Below are 17,784 nucleotides of genomic sequence, written 5' to 3' on the forward strand. Positions count from 1 at the left end.
ATAAGAATGCGGCAGTCTAGTTTGTTAATGGTTTCTTCAGTAGAGCCCTCTTTCCGTTCTAATTACATTTGTAGTTAGGAAATAACTGTCTATAAAAGCTGCTTGTCAGTGAAGCACTACACAAACCAAACCACTTTCTGTAAGTGAAGTGCCTGCAGAATCCTATAATTTGTCTGGTGCAATGCCCCCCTTGTGAATTTTGTTGTTAGATATATGGCCATTGCTTCCCTCTCCTCAGGAGGCTCTCAGCAAAATCCAGTTACATTTTATTGAAATGCTGGGGGGAAAGTACCTTCCATCCATTAGAATACTCTGATGTTTTGACACTTTGGATTGTTCAAAAATATTAAAACTTTTAACAGAGAGATCAGTTCCAGGAAATGTTGGAAATATGAAAACAATCTGTTTTGGACCAACTGCCTGAGCTGTCACTGCCTTGTAGAACTGTAGCTCTGAGTATCTTTGTGCTACATTCTCTCCTATGGGTTTGCTCTTTGGCTGGACTGTGCATCACCTGTGATGCACTGTAGTCTTTGTGTCTAAGTCACCATGGGATTCGCATGGTGCACTGCCTTTCGTAGCACTTTAAGCCTCTTCTGTAAAATGTCCTCAGCGCTCAGAGTAATGGGAAATCTACTCTGATACCTGCCATTGTAAATATTGTTAGTTCAGTGATTAGTAACATTTTTGGATGTAGCTTTGATACTCCATGAATGTTACTTTGAGCAGTTTTAAGCTCCATTAGAGATGATTCCCATGGCTATTGTAAGAAGACCTGCAGAAAGAAATGGACAGAAAACATGGCTGCTGATAGCAGAGCATCTGTATTTATGATTTCCAAATGACAAAACAAAGCATTGTTGAATTGATGTAGAGGATAATATGACATTAAAAGCAGGGAGGCAGCATCCAGAAATATTGCTTGCTACACAATGCTGAAAGACGGGTAATATTTCTGTCTATGCTTAGGCTGACTTGATTAATCTTGCTTCAAACATCAGGAAATCTGAGCCATAGTATATTACATACAAGACATCTTGCATTGACTTCAGTGGGCTGTCTGCTTCCCAACTTCAGCTGAAGGACTTTGCTGGTAGCAGTCAGAAAAAACACCAAAACTGCAAGGATGGCTGAGTAACATAGTATCACAGGCCTGTTATACCTACACTGGGAGAAGAAAAACAAGTTTGGATTGAACAGTTTTGTTCTTCCTTTAGATGTAATGATCCTGGACCAGATCCTCAGCAGTTCAAACTGATGTAGGTCCAGTAATTGAAGTGCATGTAAATTGTTTCCTACTCATTGAGGCACTGATCCATGCATAAAATAGACACTTCTGCAAGGCACAGTATCTATAGGCCCCCAATGGGGGGCAAGTTTTCAGTGTAGCTGAAGTGAACTCAAACTGCTATTTTTTACGCGCAAGACATTAAAAGCAAGCAAAACTGAAAAATCTGCATTTAACATTTTATTACATAGTTGATTTACCCATTGTGCTAATATCATCCCCATTGCTGTAATATCTGAGTGCTTCAACATTTTATGCAGATAAAAAATGCTTTTCAATCTCTGAGGTCAGGAAGTAGGATTGGGAGTCAAACCATGGAGAGACTAGGAGTTTGTCTACACTGTCGTGGGACAGCTCTACAGCAGGGGCTGCCTGAGTATGCTCCCCTGTAGCCTTGCTGCTGTGCTTGTGGGTCTGGAGCATGCTAGCAGGAGTAGGGGTAGAGGAGGCTCAGGAAACTCCCACTGACACATCAGCATGTGTATCCTAAGGGTGAAGGGCCAAGGTGAAGTTGTAGCAGAGCTGAAAACTGAACACGGGTCTCCTAAGCAAGTCCCTCAAAGGCCCATCTTTCCATCTTAATACACTTCAATACACCTTAGATTCATTCTGTTTTTTTGCCATCCTCAGAAATTAGCCAGAGCCTGGACTGCTCCCTGGGTTTAGCTTTAGGATTACAGACCCATTGGCTACAGTAGCCACCCCCCTGAGTGTCTGTGAAATGTCTGAAAAGCATCAGTATAAATAATGTGGCTAAATGGGACTGGGGACAGGATGGCTTTCAGTACAAGTTGCAGGTTTGCGCTTGGTGCCAGGCCGTGTTGATGAGACCAAGTGTTGCCTTCGGTCAGTCTGAGCGCTCCTCTGTTGGCATTTCACTTCATAGCCACTGCTTGCTTGGCCTCCTGGTCTTTGAGAGGGGCATGTTGAGGAATTGGCTTGCCCATGAAACTTCTCTCCAACTCTGCTTGTCTCCAATAGAGGGGCAGTAGAGAGAGGAATTGGGGTGCAGGAGGGCAGAAAGTCAGGGGTAGGGCATTATGGGATTGTTGTTGGAGGACTGCTTGTAGTCGGGGCTGAAAGAGTTCTGGAAATGCTACAACACACAGGGCAGGCTGCAGCATGGCTTTCCCTTGGGTCTGGACTGCAGTGGAGAGGTGGGGGCTCAAAGCTCAAGGTTTATAGTGTACGTGGTTGGTGGATTTGGGCTTGAGGGCATCAGTGTAGCCACAGTCATAGTGGTGAGGAGGCTGCAGAACTGACTTAAGTCTTCACCTTGATTCTGTGGCCTTAGAGCAATATTCTGAGTCCGGGAGGGTGAAGGGCCAGGTGCTCAGCTGGCAGAAGGTAGAGCAGTGTAGTCACCATGGTGAGATTCAGTCACATATGGTTTTACTCAGGCTGCTACCTCAGCTCCCTGGTGTATGAACTTCTGATTTATAGATCTATACCCATATTTGCCTATAGCAGTTTGCTATAACAGTTTGAATATAAATGTGGCCCAACTCAATGCCCTCTCTAGAAATGTGGGAAAAGGTCCCTTTCATGTCCCAAATAGGCAATGCTTGCAAAAGAGAAGAAACACAGCGCTACTTTGGGAAAAGAAAACATAATGCATCAATAATATGCAAATACTAAGCATAACACTATCTTGGATGGCAGTCCTTTGCCTCAGTTTTCCCCACTTTCTGGTGTGACTAACCATTAGATAAATTTATCTTTGCCATTTTGCTTTTCCATCTGCCGTGCCCCGCTCATTGTGTTATCAGGAATTATTGAAGCCACATGATCTGGGCATGTACAGAGGCAGGTTCACCGCTACCTGAGGGGACTGGGAGTGGAGTGTACTTTGGCTTCTATGAAGAGATGCACTGCTGCTGCTTCCATGCTGGCTCTCCACACAGCCTGATCTAGGCCCAAGGCACCACCACCATCTCACCTACCCATTAGTGATTACAGCTCTATTCTTAGGGTCGGCTGTGCCATGCTCCTGTATGGCTATATCTTATAACCCACTATCTGCAGCTGTAATGTTGTGTCAAAGCTCAACTACCTGCTCTGGTACTTAGTGCAGTGGTTCTCTACCTTTTTAGGTTCAGGGCACCCTCAAGACCTTTATCTAATTTGGCATCATGTTGGTTGAGAATCACTGTTGTATTGTTTCAGCTCTCCACAGTGGTTCTCAACTGGGGTGCAGCCGCAGCCAGGTGGAACTGCCCTGTGCACCTTGTGCACAGCCAGGTGAGCCTGAAGCAGGTAGCTGTGCTCACTATTACTTCAGCCCTTCCTGGTCTGACCCCACACACTCCTGGAAGTGGGCATGTGGGATTAGGTGGAACCATTCTCCATGCCTCTGCTTCTGGAGGACTGGGAAGAGCTGCAGCAAGAGCAGGTGAGCCTTCCTGCTTATGTGGCTGTGCACTGAAGTGCACAGGGCAGTTCCACCTGGCTGGAGCAGGGGCAGTGCCTGTCCTGCTGCACTCCTGAAAGGGTCCCATGGTTCAGCTGAGAACCACTGACTTAGTGATTCCAGTTATCCATGAGTCCAGTGATAGAGAAAATCTGAGGACTGTTACCCTCCCTGCATTGTTTTTCATCACCACATACTCTGTCTCCTCAGCCAGCTCTTAGTGATTTCAGCTTTGGTGATAGCAGGGTGAGACAGGAGACAGACTCATCAGGTCTACTGTTGTTAAGTTCTGCTTCCCCAGCAAGAGGAAAAGTGACATGCGGGGCCCTTCAACAGAGTCGAAGTTACCAGGTGGATGCACCTGTTTTACCTCCCCACCCTGTGCTTTTTGCTCCCTACCTTACGCTTTGAGACTGCCCTTGCCTTGGACTTATTCAGTACAGGTCTGCTGCCTTTTAGTTGCATTGGGTGGGTGATCATTTATTGTAAGCCACTCTGAGCCTTTTGGATAGGACAGGATATAAATCTAAATAAGAATGATTTACCTCAGTACACACAACTAAAGTGAATTTTCATTCAAATAATCGAAATGTTTGCACTGGCATAAGGGTCGTTGCCCATACAGATGAGGGTCTGCTGATTTGATGTTTTTCCAGTTCCAGCAGATCAACAACAGATGACAGGAGAGAGTTTTTTCACTTCTGTTCCCCAGACCATAGGGCTACATCAAGAGAAACTTTCATGCTTTCTTATTTTATTTTGCAGTTGGAGACCTTTTGAGTCGGATTACATTGATGCTGGGTATTTATGGATCACTGGCCATGTTCCTGACCATGGCTCCCTTCAGCCTTGCAGAACTCTTCTGGTCAGTAAAAAATCTCTTAACATTAGGAAAATGTTCTCCTTAGCAGCAGCTTCAGATGGCATCCATGTTAATAAGGTCCCGACTATCCTGCCTCTGTGCTGAGCTTGGGACTACCCCTGAGAAACAAGCCCTGTTCACTTTCTGCTAGGCCAGAAGTTAGGCAGCGTAGAGGGCAGAGAGGGCCTGAGCATGTGCTCTACACCGCACACACGACTGACTTTCAACCTGTTGATTAAAGGTGTCTAATCCTACCTACAACATCAGCCATTCCAAAATCATGTTTCAGGCTCCCAAAGTCCTGAGCTTTTAAAGAAACAATAACTAATTCTTTTATTTATCTTCTGAACAGGAGTTGATGAGTTTAGCGATTTACAAGCAATCCGCAGCAATGAATACTGCAAACGTTTATTTTAATTACGTGGAAACTAAGGCTCGTAAATCATGACATGGGTGCCATGAGATTGAAAAGGATCTTAAAGGTCATGTAGTCCAATCCCCAAAGCTATTTCCTGAAAGGAATTTGAACCCTGGAGCCTCAGATAAAAAGTCGGATGTCCTACCAACTGAACTATTCAGGCTTACCTGAATCTAAAATGAGGAGATCTGAGAAAAATTACTAAATGTTGTGGCTTGTGTAATAAATTGCAGGTTTTTTTTTCAGTCTAATCTATTTAATTTTGTTGCTCATGACACAACATCTGAATGCCTCAAAAAATGATACTGATTTCTCTCCTGTCCTTTTTAGCCAACAAGAGACAGGCTGTCACCAACAGGAATATTCCTTGGAAATTTTGGACAGTCTAGTTGAAAATGGACTTGTTTTGTAGCTTCATTATGACTTTTGCTCCCAAGATAAATGGGAATAAGTCTCTGCTTCTTTGCAACCTTAATTGATAGTGAATGTTAGAAAATGGGTCAGATATAATGCAAGCATAAACTTCTGCATTGATTTCAGACTTGTCAGTGATGGGTCTGGCTTCCAGTCCTTACTTAGTGATCTTATTCCAAGGGATTCAGGCAATGGCTTGTAACAGCCACAGTAAGAAAAAATTGTTAATGTTGTTGAAGGAATTCTAACAAAAAAATAAATAAATCTAAGCTTGTGATACTTGGAGAGACAGTGGGAATGTCTACACATGATATTAATGCAAAACGATAAATTCTGGTGAAATTTTGTGCCGGAGTTAATTGCTCCTAGGTACAGTGTTTATACATGTGCCCAGGACCACAGCACATCGAGTTGGAGTGGCGCAGCCCCATCTGAGTGGTGTTTTCTTGGCCCTAGATCAGGCTGCTCCCTTCCAGCTCAACGTGCTATGGAGGAGCTGGCTGGGGCATGAGGGTGTTAGTTTGGGGATAACTAGTGCCAGGGTGGGAATACATGTCTGTGGGGCCAGATACGGGGTGGGACAGAGCCACAGGCAACTTGTCTAGGGGTTGGTTGGTGGGCTGGCTCCCTGCTGCTGCTTGCAGTCCCGGGGAGGGGATCATTGGGGGTTGCAAATGCCCCTCTCCCCCAGATTTGTGTATGGGCTGGGGGCAGATATGGGCTGTCCATTGAGGGCTTGGGATTCCTTGACTTGCTGCCATCTCCATGGGATCCCCGTGCAGGCTTTGCTGCCATGGCAAGGCACCACTTGCCTGCCTGGCAGCAGCGGGGGTGGTAAGAGTGATGGTGCCACCCGCTGCTGCTGGGCAGGCAGTGGTTGCCGTGTCATGGCAGTGTGGCTGGTATGGGGCTCCCATAGGGAGGGCAGAAAGGCAAGAAGCCCTAAGCCTGCAGTGGTAGCCCACATCTGCCCTCGCCCCCCTGGCCTCCTCTTGGCTCTGCTCCGGCCATGCTGCTGTGGGGTAGGAGAGATGGACATGTGTCCTGCCTTTCCATTTTGAAAAGGTGGTTACTCTAGTTAGCCAGCAGGGAGCCCCCACATTGTAGCACGTGTTTTGCTGCACGTAACAATTTTGCTGTAGAATAGTACTTGTCAGCCAGTACTACCCTGCAGCAGAGTTAATTAGTTTATTGTGGCCTAATAGCACCACAGGTGTAGACAGGGGTGATTTACACTGGAGCTAATTAGTCAGCTCCTGCAGTAAAGCATCTTGTGTAGATGTACCCAATATCCGCGTGTTTAATGCCTTCTCTCCTCTCTCAGTGCAAAGAATATTTTTCCTGAACTGCAATGCAGACAATTCAGTACATATTTGATCTCTATGCAGCATTTTCAGACATCCTTTCTTAATACAATCTTTCCAGTCTGCAGCTGGGTGGGGGAGCTGTATGCTCCAAGCCAGCTCATTTCTGTAGTGCAGGCAGGTCATTAAATGAGCACGTTTATTCTTTGGGGAGTGAAATTAATAGGAAAAAGCTCTTAGACTGCAGACAATGTAGTTCAGGAGTGAATTCCAGGCCCTTTGGTGTAGTGTTTTGTGTGGATCCTTATTTGCATTGTGAACAGCAGAGGGCAGTGGTGCTTTAGCAATAGTGTGTTTCTGCTCTTGGCTTCAGCTACGATTTTCAGAGAATATAAAACCTATCCCGCAAGGTGCTGAAGTGAGCAGATTAGAGCCTCAGAACACTGCGTAAGGCACTCAGTACTTTGCAGGATGAGACACTGACTCTGAACTAGTGTGGGTTTGCAGAAGGAGGGAGAGAGAGAGGGGAATTCTCAAATCCTTCCTTGCACAGGCTCAGATGTAAGCTCTGCTATATTAATAGCACAGTATCCTACGACCCTTTGGGATATCGATAGGCTGCTCAATTGGAATCAGACTTTGTTTCTCTGCAAGCCGACTCGTGCCAGGGAGTTCTGTAAAGGTCGGGCACACTGAATCCCTGGTGCACTAGTTTTCTGAACCACAGACTTTACAACAGAGGGAAGTACTTCAGTCTGATTCATCATACCCCAGTACCCAACTTCTCACCTTTATACTTTCATTATAAGACAGCATGGTAGTCTGAAAGAAGAGGGTGCAGAGACTTTGCAGGTATTGTGACTTTCTCTCTGAAACCTGCAGATCGAGGTTTTGAGTGAGGTTCTCAGTAAATATATAGTTGGAAGAAAGAATTATATTAGTAGTCTTTTATGTGTTACAGAAGCTGAGGTTCTGCCCTTACTTTCAAGAGGACAGGAATGATATGGTCTGAGAGCCAGGTCAGCAGCTGGTCCATACTGGTATAGTTCCCATGATCACAATGCCTCACACCAGTGAAAGTTCTGGCTTTCTGTGTTACATTAAAGATATTGTCACCTCTTTGTATTAGTCACTCAGTACAGTAATTAAAGTACACTAACATCATCCACCAGCCCACCTTTCTGCGTTCTTGCTATTCTGTCTCTGTCCAAATTATATGGTGCCCATCACCATGGTATCTGAACACCCTTTCTTTATTTCTCTTTTTTTCCGTTCTGCAGAAATAACTGGGAAATAGCAGACGCTGCAAATTTCTTTGAAAGTATGCAGGGCACTAGATCATTGGCAATCTCTTGCAGTCGAGGGTGACTGTCTTCCATGATTGCCTTATCTGTGGGTCCAAAGATGACCAATGAGGGCAATCCAGGATCAACAGCTTCTACTGCAACTTGGTCATGTGTTTTTGTGTGGGTGGATGGCTCTGGATTCCTGGTTCAGTTCATGACACATTTTTTTCTGCTGCTCCCACTTTTCTGTTCCTGTTGTCATTGTGAGGTTTCTAATCTAACCTTTACTAATTGCTTCTAATTGTTCAAAGATGGAGCTGTTAGCTAGGTCCTGATCACTTTGTTGTAGATACCAGTACTGTTATCAGTGTCTGTTTTCTGGAGGCTTCTTGTTAAAATATGTATAACAACTATATGCTGTTTCATAGACCTGTTTGGCCAGTATAATTAATTATTTAGGGATAGTGATATTTGGAGCTGCTCCCTCAACTAGTTGGACATGCAAAAAAATACAAACCCAGTAAAGTTACTGTCCAAGAGTCATTAGGATGTAAATATTCTGGCATGTTCAGTTTTGTGTACCATGACTGATGATCAAGCCATCACTCAGGTTTTGATGTAGAATTGCCTATTCCTCAGGGTTTTTTCCCACCAAACTGTAAGATCTAGTACAACTTCAGGAAGGGATCATTGCAGCCATAAATTTCTGAGCTGCTAAAACAGTGTAAAAATGTGAGATGCAGTTTGGATACTGTGGAGGAAATAGATTAAAAAGAGCAAAGAAGAAATAAAATAAGCCAGATTTCCTCAAAGAGCCAAGGTGTGTTAAACATGCATCCTACAGAAAATCAGTGGGAGAAGCATGCCCATTTGCACATCCACTCTAGATTTCAAGAGAAGTCCCATTAGGAATTCATGGTGAAACCTGCACAAGGATGAAGTGTGAATGACTATGACAAGGTACAAGTGTGAGAAATTTCTGGATATTCTCTGGTTACTCTTGTCTAAGGTTCCAAGATGAGTTATTTTGGGGAGTTGAGACCGTTGCTAATTTTCTGCTCACATCTTGCTGGGGCTACTGGAGTCTGAAAAATGTTCATGCATAAATACTATCAGAGGCCCCTCTTCCATTCCTCTTTAGGGATGTATTAATGAAGGCTTTGGTAGCATTTTGTTCATCTTTTATACACAAGAAATCTAGGTCCTGTCTGCCTCCTTATTCATGGAATAGTTTTGGGACAACCTGAGAACTAGTATGCTTGTGCTAGTTAGAGAAATAATGCTACTTCAACTTCCTGAAGTGAAAAAAGGGGATTTTTCCTTTGGCTTCTTGGACATGATTCATATTCTCGCTTCCTGCCTGTTGTGACAGTATAAAGGTGTCTTGGTGTGAATTAGAAGTAGGTCCTTTGGTTTTATTGGTCTTCTAACACTCACTCTAATTCCCACTGAGCAGCTGGGAGTAAAGATTCCCCAGCACACCTGCCATTGCATTTATGGGTTGATGCGGTTTAGATCCATAGCAAGGCCTCCAGTGAGCATTTCAGCAAAGTTGATCAGATATAACAATCCTTAGATGTTTCATAGATGAAAAACAAACAGAACAACAAATGTTTTGAAACCAAATCAAACCTTGCAGGCTTTCTTGATCCATTGGAAAGCTGAAGAAAAACGCCAGAAGTCCAATTTGCTTTCTGATTTAAGTCACCTTTTAAAATCTGCTCCCCTCATGGCATGAATGTTTGTGGAAGGCAAATGCACAGAAGGCATGAATGCAGCTGGAGGGAATTTGTTTAAAATGTGAAGAAATATTAATAGGAAATGTTTTTTTGCATTATTCAGCTGGCTCTATTATTTATTACTTTTTCTTGCTTGTTGTGCATCACTTTAAAACCCAAAGAAATTACTGTACTTATGAAAGGCAGCATTGTGCTGTGCAGTCTGTTTTTTAAATAAGTTCCCTTTATAGGATATATTGTGTTGGCTATTTCATCGTTGCTTAGTTTGAAATGACTAATGTGTCAGGTTGGATTTTGACATTGGCCTAGGAGAAAAGAAATTCATATTCATGCTGCTTGCTCTCGCTGGAGCCCTGGCTTCACTTGAATTTCTTCTTAAACCTGAGGTTATTCTGCAATGAGGGGAATGTGTGGGAGCCAGGAGGGTGAGGTGAATGAGTAATGTGTTGCGAGTGTGGGCAGCGGGTTCTCACTGCTGGCTTTAATAAAAAAGATGAAGGAGACAGGATTCTATTAATCCCAAAGCTGGAGTTAATTTCACATCCCAAGCAAACGAGAGCCTTTGGAGGGCTATTTCTCCCTTCATTGCCTGAGTGTAATGCTTGCTAACACCACTGCTGTAGAATTGGGTATAAGACCCCGGTTCTTGTACCCATACAGACCCTATTGTGTCACACTTCAGCATCTCTAAGCCCCTGTTGATGGTGGTAGGGGTGGGAATTTTCATGCTGAATGAAAGAGCTGGAAGGAAGGAATATAGCTAGAAAAGCCTGCCTGGTGCCTGTTCTCTAACTTTTTTCCTGAAGGGGTCTAGGAGCTTGGGATATGTGTAGCAGAAGGGTTGTTAACTGATGGGGTAGATGAAAGAACCGTGAGGCTATAGCAGACCTATTGATCCTGCAGTGCTGCTCTGCAGGGGTAAGCTACTGTGGTGGTGGGGGCAACCTTTTGTGCAGGTGTGCCACATTAGCTGTGCACTCTGCCTGAGTGCCACTCGGATCCCCTTCCCTTGCCTGGTGTGTCATAGTTTCATAGTTGGTAGCTTGGAAGGGACCTGAGCAGATCATCAAGTCTGACCCCCTGCCATGGTAGGAAAAAGTACTGAGGTCAAACGACCCCAGCAAGGTGTTCGTCTAACCTCCTCTTAAAGACCCCCAGGGTAGGAGCCAATGTCGCATTGCTTTCTACTCCCTGCTCTGCGCTCTCCACCCTACCTGCTGCTTTGCTTTCTGCCGTCTGCTGCTGTGCTGTCTCCCCTCTGTGATCTGCTGTGGGGCGCGCACACAGGCTGCCTGTGCCACTTGTGGCACCTGTAGTAGCTTGGCTGCCCCTGTGCTAGTGGATTAGCAATGAAAAATCTATCCTCCCTGCGTTATTGTTCCCATAACCTCTCAGGTGTGCAGTGTCATCTGTGGACTGCTCCCATCCTATTCCAGTGGATCTGGAGCCCTGCATGACCATGGAAGAGAAGAAATAGGTAGTTAGCCATGTTAGTCTGAAGTCAGGCAGAAGGCAGGGTAGATTTGTACCTTGTAGACTAGCAAAATCAGATGTGTAGCAATTAGCTTTCATGAGTCCAAGCTCACTTCATTGGTTGGTGTGAAAGGAAGGCAGCGTTTACTCTTCAAGAAGAATGCCCATCAATAATGATATCACTTTCAACTGGTAATACAGCCTGATTAATCTAAGTGGTTTATAAATGTAGTCCTGTGAAATGTCAACACAGCCTAGCAGAGTCCAACCACGCAAAAATGCGGGTCTAGTCCTGAGAAATACGTGTACATCAAACAGTCTATCACAGCAGTTTATCCAGTCTTTTGCTTTCATACCTAGCTTTTCTGTGGACTGGTAAGCAACTCCTGTAGCCCCCCTTGTGCTGAGACTCACTTGCTCGAAAGCAATCTCGCCACCTTGGCAAGGGATGTTCCTTATTTATTACACAGAATTTCAAAGCCTTCCATTTATTTTCAATGTTGTTCTTTAATGGATGCTTTGCCCTTGACATCTCTGCCAGCAGAAAGTGTAATCTTATCACCCCTGGGGTGCTGCTGATGCTTTGGTATAGGCCAGTGTAATCAACTGCTGGGGATACTTAAGCAGTTCCAATTTAGATGAAAGCAATGAATGTAAATTTAATATTTGATTTATTGCCACAATTCCTCCCAAAGGGATCTCCTTTTACACTGCCATACCACTCAAGGATTATGACACACTGAGTTCCTGAGGATGTGTGACTTGCTGTCTGGCATTTTACACAAGTGTTAAGTGATAGATGAAGGTTGAAGTCTGTGGAGCTGTCTCTAGGCACATGGGAGTTCCTATTGCAAGTAGGGGGGACTCTTAGATTAGGGACAGACTTTACATACAAACCACTTTAATCAGAAACCAGTTTAAGCCTGTAACAGAACAGAAGTTAAGTGCATATAAACTGGTTTCAAAATTGCTGAAACTGGTTTAAGATAGGCCTGGATGAATGTAGTATCAAACTAAACTGATTTAGGTTAAACCAGTTGATCACACTTCTGTCCCAGATCCCCTCCTGACTCAAGTTTAACTTGCAGTCCCCCAGCGTCCCAGGATGCTTTGCACCTCCCCTGCAACACCTCCTTCTTAGCATGGGCAGGCTTGCCTTGGCCCAAGCTATCTGCTCCAGCAGAGCAGGGCTGGCCCTGCTCCTGGGCTCAGAGCTGAGGCAGTAAAGCATCTGTTCTGCAGCCTTGGTCCTGCCTGTGCATGTCAGCCTGGCAGGGCAGGGGGGCAGGGTTGCAGGGAAAGGGGAATATTGGCTCCAGCCCCAATCCCTGCTATGTGAGGGTCTGACCCCACCCCACAAGCCTGTGCCAGCAGGTGGGAGGGGAGGAGCAGTTCCTCCAGCCTGGGGTTAGCCTGGATCCCTGGGGGGTGGGAGGGACTGAAGGGTGGGAAGAGAGGGATTCCCCCTCCGCACTGGTGGCAGGGCTTAGGGAATCCTGCCCAGGGTGGGGGAGGCCCCTGCTGAGGCATGGGGATTCCCCCTATGTGAGCTGATGTGGGGTGCTGGCTCGGCCCTGGGCTAGAGGGGCTTTCCCCTGCCCCCCACCCCGCACCTATGGGGGTTGGGCTAAGCTGGTGCTGGACCATGCTGAAGGGTGTGTGGGGGGAATTCCCTTTCTGCGCTGGCAGCAGAACTTGGGGGACCCTGCCCAGGGTGGCTGAGGCATGGAGGTCCCCCCACATGGGCTGATTCTGGGTGTTGGCTGGGCCCCATGTTGGAGGGGCTGTTCCTCCCCCTCCCCCCCCAATCCCCTTCACAGGGACAGTAGGGGGTTTGGGGCACGTGCTGGGCAGATGATAAAAAACAGGCCCTGCTTGGCTGCATTTGGGTGCCCTTGGCAGTGGCAGGCAGGTTGGGTGGCATGCTCTAGCACCCCCTGGCATCTGGACTAGGCCACTGTAGGCATCTGGCTGCCTTTCTGGATGCAAAAGTGTATGTCAGTTCACTGCATTATTGGTTCAATCTGTGCAGCTGAAAGAAACCTGCAAAGATTGAATTGATTCAGCTGTAGGCTTTTTGACTGTCTGTACTGTCTTAAAATAAGCAGAGATTATGCATCATTATTTCACACATTGCTGTTCCCTTACTGGCCAGGTTGGTGGGAGGGAAGTAGCTATTGTGATTGCATTGCTCTGCTTTACAACTCTGTGCAGTGCCGTAGCAAGCGGGGGTGGGGGTGACATGGACTGAATGAGTGGGGTGACTGCTCTGGGTGCTGAAGCAAAGGGGCGCCAACAGGCGCTGCCCAGCTGAGGCAGGACATGGGATGGAGCCATGAGTGGCTCATTTGCAGGGAGGGGGTGTGGAGATGGGGGAAGAGTGGCTCCCGCCTCTGCATGCACTCCCGGGCAGGCATGGGGGGGCATGTGCCCCATGGATCTGTGCGCGGGGCAAGGGCAGGCTGCTGCTGCTGCTGTGGGCTTTGGCTCAGGTGCCAAACTTCGTTGCTACGGCACTGACTGCGTTTCTAAGGAGGCTTCCTGTCTGCAGGAATAGTTTTCATTTTGGGTGATGTGTAATGAACAACATGTCAGAGGTGATGTTTTCTGTCGTTCACCTTTCTTCCAGAAAGAATAGCTGTTCAGACTGTGAGTGTACAGGTGGATCTCTTTTCTTTTGCCACAAAACATCTGCAGCCTGCATAGGTTTTCTATTTTTGGTCTGGAAAAACAGAATGAGGAACAGGCCTATTGTCTTTTTAATAGATTTACATTTCTCTCATTGGTACATCTGAAGGGTTGGGGAATTTGGAGCAACATGTGACAGCAAATTATTCCCTTTGCTAAGGTTTTGGTGAACTGGTGAAATCTGTGGTTTGGAAAACATAATGTGGTTGTCCCCACCATGCTTCTAGGTCTACCTGTAACTGTGAAGTTAAACTAGACAGATTTTGTAACTCATGGGTATAGCCAGATGTGCTGTAAGGGCCAGTCCTATGATAGTTTACTATGGGTGGGCCCCTACACCTGCACAAGACTCCAACTGAATCACTTGTAGAATCCAGGCCTGAGTCAATGCTTGCAGATATCTCATCTAAAGAGAGCTTGTAAAACACATTCAAGAGAGTGGATTACACTATTTCAACAGATCATGTAACTACTACAGCCAGTTTTTCAGAGTGGCTGCTGATCCTGGGACTACCTCTGTCCTTGGGCTCCAGTTTGTGTCTGACCCTGGGCACCTATCTATGGCTGTGTGCTATAATCTGTGAAAACCTGAATATAGGTAGATGCTTAGCAGGAATCTGAAACATTTATGCAAGCATGTCACTTTAAGTGTGTATAAATATTCAAAAACTAACCTAAAAGGGCTTTCATGTCATGCTGCAAGCCATTTGAGAATGCTGCTCATTCATTCACAGGAATATTTTAGTACTTTAAAAAATTGCCACAAAGCATCTGCAGTATGCAGAGCTGATTGGAAAAGCATCTTGTAGGCATTCAGTGATGCATCCCTGACGAATTTATTACCTTTAGTTGGCTGACTCTCAGAAAATCCCTCTTCTTTCATGTAGATGGCACTCTGCTGTCTGGGAAAGACTTTTATAGATTGCTGTGGAGAGCAGAGGGCTCAGCAGCTACTGCTGCTTATATTTACTTGAGCTTATATTGCATGAGTGGGGAGGAAAGAAAAGATGCATAAAAGAGAATCTTGATATTGGTACTGTTCCCAAAATGTTATGAGCTAAACGAGCATGGAGGAATTGCTGGAAAAAATTGCAGGTACCTTAAAGTAAGTTGTATATTCAGAACTGATTAACAATAATTTATTCAAAGGCCTCTTACTATTAGATCTTTTCCTTGAGTAACAGGACTCTCTACTTGGAAGCTGTTCTTTAAGGGTGCCTGTAGACGTGCCAGGCAGCTGCTCTGATATGCTGTAATTACGTGCTGGGAGGCTGCTCTGACGTGTGATAATTAGCCTGCTCCAGCCAGCCTTCATGTCTTGTGTATCAGCATCCCTGTGCTTCAAAATGGTGGCAGGGATGCTTTATCTGAAGCTTTAGTTAAAGTTCCCCTTCTGTCATTTTGAAGCACAGGGATACTGATAAACGAGACACTGTGGCTTTCAGAGCTGCTCTAATTAAAGTGCCCCCTGACTTCTGGAGCACCTGTAAAAATGCTGCGTGTTCTTGATCCTAGGTTTGTCCTGTGTATTGAATGCTCAGTCTCTTTTGACTCCTGCACCATATGTAGTTCCCTGGGCCATTATTTGTAGTTTACCATATTTCTTCACTTAAAATACTCACCTTTTCCCTCAGAAATCATTTGCTTGAAATTGTGGTGTGCATGATAAATGAAGAAATATGGTAATAGCAGTTTGTCTCTTAAGCCTCTGCTGGGGCAAGGAGGGGGAAAGGAGCCAAAGTAACATTGCATCTGCTCCTTAGGCCAAGTATACTGGGCTCCCTAGCTACTTCTACTCAGTTATTTACTGCTACTTACCAAAATTTTCAAGGAAAAATATATATATTTTTTTCATTCTACCTTTCAAAAATAAAGTGCGCATCTTATTCTGGGGTGTGTTGTATGTAGAAAAATATGGTACATCTCCAACACAAGATGTCACCTCGTGTTTTTGCCGCAGATGCCTGTCAAGCACCCAAAGAAACATCAGTTTTGGCAGCAAAAAAAATGGGGTGACATTTCTTTCAGCTGCCCCAAACCTCCATTGCCACTCTAGAAGTGTTTCCCAGAGTGCCTTTCACTCACTTGCACATGCCCCTGTGCCATCCATCACTCTCCTGCTGGAGCTGAAGCTGGGAGGTTGCTAGGGGAGTGAGGATGGGGGACAGGAGAGCAAGGTGCCTGCGCGCACTCCATTTTGGTACCTCCTCCCTTAGGCTCCCGGGGCTTGTGCTCCTCTTGCCCACCCATTGTGATGCTACTGCCCCTAGGTGTAGAGGACCACGACTCTATGATCACTCCACAGCCTCAGACAAAGGATATTGAGCTGCAGGATGGGAAGAGCTCATAGATATTACATGTTGTAAAATTAGGGAGTGCTGTTTGCTCTCTGCTTGACATACCTGGGCTCTGGCCTGGTTGACATGCCTGGGCTCTACCAGAATCAAAGTGGTTAAAAATGGGGCCCCTCCCACTCCCCCCAGAAATTTGAGGGCTTTTGGTTTAAAAAAAGAAAAAAAAAAAAAGGAAAAAAGAAATATGATTGACTGAAATGCTGCCACAGAGCCTCAGGGGGGAGTTGCAATTTGAGTGCCTCGAGCTCCCATTGTCTGTTATATGTCATGCTCCCTAGTTTGTCTCTTCTCTCATAATGTAGCTTCTTAGCATAGAGGTCAGTACATTACGGTGGTTACATAGCTGTGGCTTATTCTAAGATACAAAATCTAGTTGTGGAGCTGTTTCACATGAAGGTTTTTCAACAGTTACTAATAATATTGAATGCGCTTTCCAAGGGTATTTGGAATCGGCAAGCAGGGGTGGGGGGAGAGGGGACTGAGATGCTTCTGGCTTCTTTCCCAGACTAAAGGATAGGAGCCAAGTGGCTGATCTTGCTGGAGGGGTGTGAGCAGAGTGAGGAGTACCAAAGGGAAGCATGAGAGATCAAGGAAATTATCTTGAAAAGAGAGTGGAGATGGAAGCGAGGAGGGGGAGGCAACACGTGCAGTGCAGAGAGAGACAAGGGGGACAAGAAGGTGAATAATAGGAGAACAAGGGAATAAAAAAAGGCAAAAAGGAGCAGCTGCTGAACACAGCAAAGGGAAAAACATGCCTAAGGAAGAAAGAAGTGTCTGTAGCCAAGAAGGGAAGCATTGGAAGAAAAAAGCACATTAATTACCTAGTTTTAAAATACCTTAGAAATGAGATTGCTGGGTCTTATCACTGCCACAACTTTTCTGAGCATTTAAGTTACAAGGCCTAGTAGTCACATAAACTATTGGCTAGTGAGTTTCCTGTTAAGCCTGAGCATGTACTTAGTGCACACAGTCAGAGTTTGTATAGCATGTGGAATCTGTTGATCCAGGTGGCACAAAATTTGGCACGTTAAATACAGAATTCTTTGAAAGCCCCTTTTTCTGCTGCCTGTCCTACTGTCTCATGTAGCGAGAAAACCTTCTTAAAGGCTTGTCAATGGAGGAAGCTGCCGGTCTGATAGTGTGCCCTTGTCTGCTGAGAGTACTGCCTGGCTGAAATGTGGCTGGGAAGTGCGATTAATGTGACTAAATCTCGTGCAAAACTCCTAGCAGCCTTGCCTGCTGAGAAAAGTAGAGGATGTCAGTGTTCCTTTTAATAGATGTCAGTGCTGGAAATAATGTCTGGGGATGTTTAGCTAAGATATTTCCATCTGTGTGTCCTCAGGAGCATGCGGGACATGCACCTGCTCCAAATGAGCTCCCTCAGAGCCTGGGATACTCAACTAGAGTTTGCAAGTTGCTCTAAGAGAATAAAATAAACCATTCTTATTCCTTAGGAGTCTCCTTTGTTTGCTCCTTTGGAGTTAGCTTTGCCTCTGAAACACTTATGTGAAGAGAGACCCCTGAATACGTTGGATCATGAGACGAGCA

At 45.4% G+C, this 17,784-nt stretch overlaps 1 protein-coding gene across 6 annotated transcripts in view; it reads left to right on the forward strand.

The window, feature by feature from the left end:
* Positions 1-17,784, forward strand: part of LOC112550176 (transmembrane protein 104-like) — a 92,043-nt gene that overhangs the window by 14,452 nt on the left and 59,807 nt on the right. For all 6 annotated transcript variants that reach the window (XM_025203197.1, XM_025203190.1, XM_025203202.1 and 3 more), the window contains one exon: positions 4,464-4,563. In XM_025203197.1, coding sequence (XP_025058982.1) covers positions 4,464-4,563 — 100 coding nt within the window. The remainder of the gene's footprint in view (positions 1-4,463; positions 4,564-17,784) is intronic.

Source organism: Alligator sinensis, unplaced genomic scaffold, assembly GCF_000455745.1.
Source record: "Alligator sinensis unplaced genomic scaffold, ASM45574v1 scaffold73_1, whole genome shotgun sequence".
Taxonomy (NCBI): domain Eukaryota; kingdom Metazoa; phylum Chordata; order Crocodylia; family Alligatoridae; genus Alligator; species Alligator sinensis.